At 34.0% G+C, this 3,323-nt stretch overlaps 1 protein-coding gene across 1 annotated transcript; it reads left to right on the forward strand.

Moving 5' to 3' along the window:
- Nucleotides 1-206: 206 nt before the first annotated feature.
- Nucleotides 207-1,513, forward strand: LOC137707878 (putative F-box protein At3g17490). The gene has a single exon (XM_068446810.1). It carries the CDS (start codon nucleotides 261-263, stop codon nucleotides 1,437-1,439), a length of 1,179 nt encoding a protein of 392 aa, XP_068302911.1. The 5' UTR covers nucleotides 207-260; the 3' UTR covers nucleotides 1,440-1,513.
- Nucleotides 1,514-3,323: the final 1,810 nt, after the last annotated feature.

Below are 3,323 nucleotides of genomic sequence, written 5' to 3' on the forward strand. Positions count from 1 at the left end.
TGAACGTATAATTCTCCATAAAACTCGAAACTGACTGGGTCGCCCCTGTTTTCTTTAATAGCTAAATATGTTGTGGTTGTGGAACTCCAAGTTTATTTAGTACTTGAATTTTGGCATCTTATTTGGTAATATGTTTAATAATTGAACCTTGACCTACCAGGCCTTAGGGACGTGGAGTTTGATTTAGTTTTCTCTCGAATTGGTGTTCTTTTCTGTGTATATATACGCGTGAAGAATTCTTGTGGAACAATACAACCGAAATGTCCCAGGTGTGTGAAAGTGAAACTCCTGAAGATCAGGTGGTCGAAATCCTATCCAGGTTGCCGCCCAAGTCTCTGATGAGATTCAAATGTATACGCAAGTCTTGGTGCACTATCATCAATAGTTCAAGTTTTGTGGCCAAACACCTCAGCAATTCCATAGACAACGAACTCTCATCCTCCAGTTGTATCCTTCTTAACCGTTGTCAGGTTCATGTTTTCCCGGATAGGAGTTGGAAACAAGACGTTTTCTGGTCCATGCTTAATCTTTCCATTGATAGTGATAAGAATAACCTTCATTACGATGTTGAGGACCTAAATATACCATTTCCAATGGAAGATCAAGACAATGTAGAGCTTCACGGTTATTGCAATGGGATTGTCTGTGTAATAGTAGGGAAAAATGTTCTTTTATGCAATCCTGCAACGGGAGAATTCAGGCAACTTCCCGATTCATCCCTTCTTCTACCCCTTCCCAAGGGAAGATTCGGATTGGAAACGGTCTTTAAGGGATTGGGATTTGGCTATGATTGCAAAGCTAAAGAATACAAGGTCGTGCGAATTATAGAAAATTGTGATTGTGAGTATTCAGAAGGTGAAGAATCATATTATGAGCGTATTCTTCTTCCTCACACGGCTGAGGTATACACCATGACTACTAACTCTTGGAAAGAGATCAAGATTGATGTAACAAGTGATACTGATCCGTATTGCATTCCTTATTCTTGTTCAGTGTATTTGAAGGGATTTTGTTATTGGTTTGCAATGGATAACGGAGAATACATATTTGCATTTGATTTAGGTGATGAGATATTTCATATAATAGAATTGCCTTCTCGGAGAGAATTTGATTTCAAGTTTTATGGTATTTTTTTGTATAATGAATCCATCACTTCTTATTGCTCTCGTTACGAAGAGGATTGTAAATTATTTGAAATATGGGTAATGGACGACTATGACAGAGTTAAGAGTTCATGGACAAAATTGCTAACCGTTGGACCCTTTAAAGACATTGATTATCCATTGACACTTGGGAAATGTGACGAGGTTCTTATGCTTGGCTCGTATGGAAGAGCAGCCTTTGGTAATTCTAGTACCGGAAATCTTAAGTATCTTCATATTCCCCCTATTATCAATTGGATGATAGATTATGTGAAAAGTATTGTTCCAATCAAGTGAATTCAGGGAAAAGTTCCCTTTTCTCCTATTTAATTTGCATGCATGATATAAAGCTTGAGTTTGCATCGTCTAATTTTGCTTTATGGCCTCTGTACTATGTTTGCTTATCATGGGCTCCCCTTGGTTTTTGGGCATTTTGTATTGTTATTCTATTTGACAATGTATAATAAGTATTTTTTAAAGGTAACTAATACTAACAATTCCTTTATGTTTTCCTTTTTTCCCTTCGGAATTCCCTTCTTGAAAGCCTCTTTTAACACAATCAAGTTAAACATTCTAGCGTACGTAGGAGAGCAAACATTTATGAGTAAAATCAGGGTTGTTAAAAAAAATTAGGCAACAAAGAATATTTATAGCCTTTTAGTCCCTAAACTTAGTTTGTAAAATATGGAATGGGTATAATATGTGAAAAATACATATGTGCATTATTTGATAACTTTACTAAAACTTTACTTTGAAAATTCGGCCACTTATTTTCATTTTAATATTTATTTATTTAATTAATTCTTTAAAAAATTGTTAACAATATGTGTTGAATACGTGAATTTTATAGGTAGTATTGAAAATTGTGTGATAATAATGTGTATTAAACGTGAAAAATATGCATGTACATCTTTAGCAAATTATTAAAACCTATATGAAAAACGGAAGTATTTTTAAAAATATGTATGTACGTGTATAATATCAAATTTACTAACTATGCTGTAACCTCTCATCAATAAAACAATAAAAATTATAAAAAAGCTAAATTTGATGAATAGTATGATTTTGAGCGGCAACATATGACACGCATTTCATGAGATCGTTAATTTAAAATCATCAAGAAAAAGAATGAGTGTATCCACCGTCTAGTATCAGTGCACTTAGATGTGAGAATGCGAAGAAATGACCCACATGAAATTTTTAGCAATAGAATACTACTCCTATGTCTAATTAGTTTTTAGATCTCAACCCATAATAAATGGTTATTGCAAACCGCAATATCCTCGTTAAATTATCATGTGACTAACTACGATCACATTTTTAAGGATATTTTTGTCAAACAAATCTATTTAATGAGAATATTAATAGATTTTTCATAAAGACATCACTGTACAGTTAGAAAGATAAGATAATTTTGCCAAATTCTTCTACTCTGCCTCATCAAAATTACTCCAACATCTATGCTGGCTAGAAACTTCTAAATTAAATGCATATTTCCAACAAATTAAATGATTGACATGTATATAAAAAACAAACAAACTCATTAGCCATTATATAAAATCTAAAAGTTCATAAAGACCTAATATATAATTATATATACGCAAGCACAAGTAGTTACAAGAAATTCAAGTTCAGCTGCCGTTATAGTTTTCAAATTCAAACGCAATGGCAGCGGGCCCATAACATATTCAAGCAAGGATTTGCCTATAATAATATTCAAGCAAGAAATCTCAAATATTGAAGAAACCTCAAATATTGATTGCCTTCGTTAGAAGCTACTACATGGAAAGAAAGAAACAACAGAGTTTAACACCCTAGTAGTTTCCAACTTCATCAAACACGCACAATTTATGAAAACCACAAAATTAATTTTGTATAGCACCAGGTACCTCCTTTGTGGACCAAAAGGCCGGCAACATCACATTGAAATAAATTCAAAAAAGCCCAAAACAATAAATTTAAGTATCCTTGTGCGATGAGTCAGGAGATCTAGATAAGGTACCCACTGTTTTTTGCTATAACCATCAGCATGCAGAAGAAGTCAATACTTTGACAAGGTCTTGCCATTTCATGCAATTGGGCATCGACCAAGCCGGCCCCCTTAAGAAGGCCCAAGGAAACAAGGAGTATGTGATAGTGGCAACATACTACTTCTCAAAATGGATAGAAGCATAACCCTTG

Source organism: Pyrus communis, chromosome 11 (genome assembly GCF_963583255.1).
Source record: "Pyrus communis chromosome 11, drPyrComm1.1, whole genome shotgun sequence".
Lineage (NCBI taxonomy): Eukaryota > Viridiplantae > Streptophyta > Magnoliopsida > Rosales > Rosaceae > Pyrus > Pyrus communis.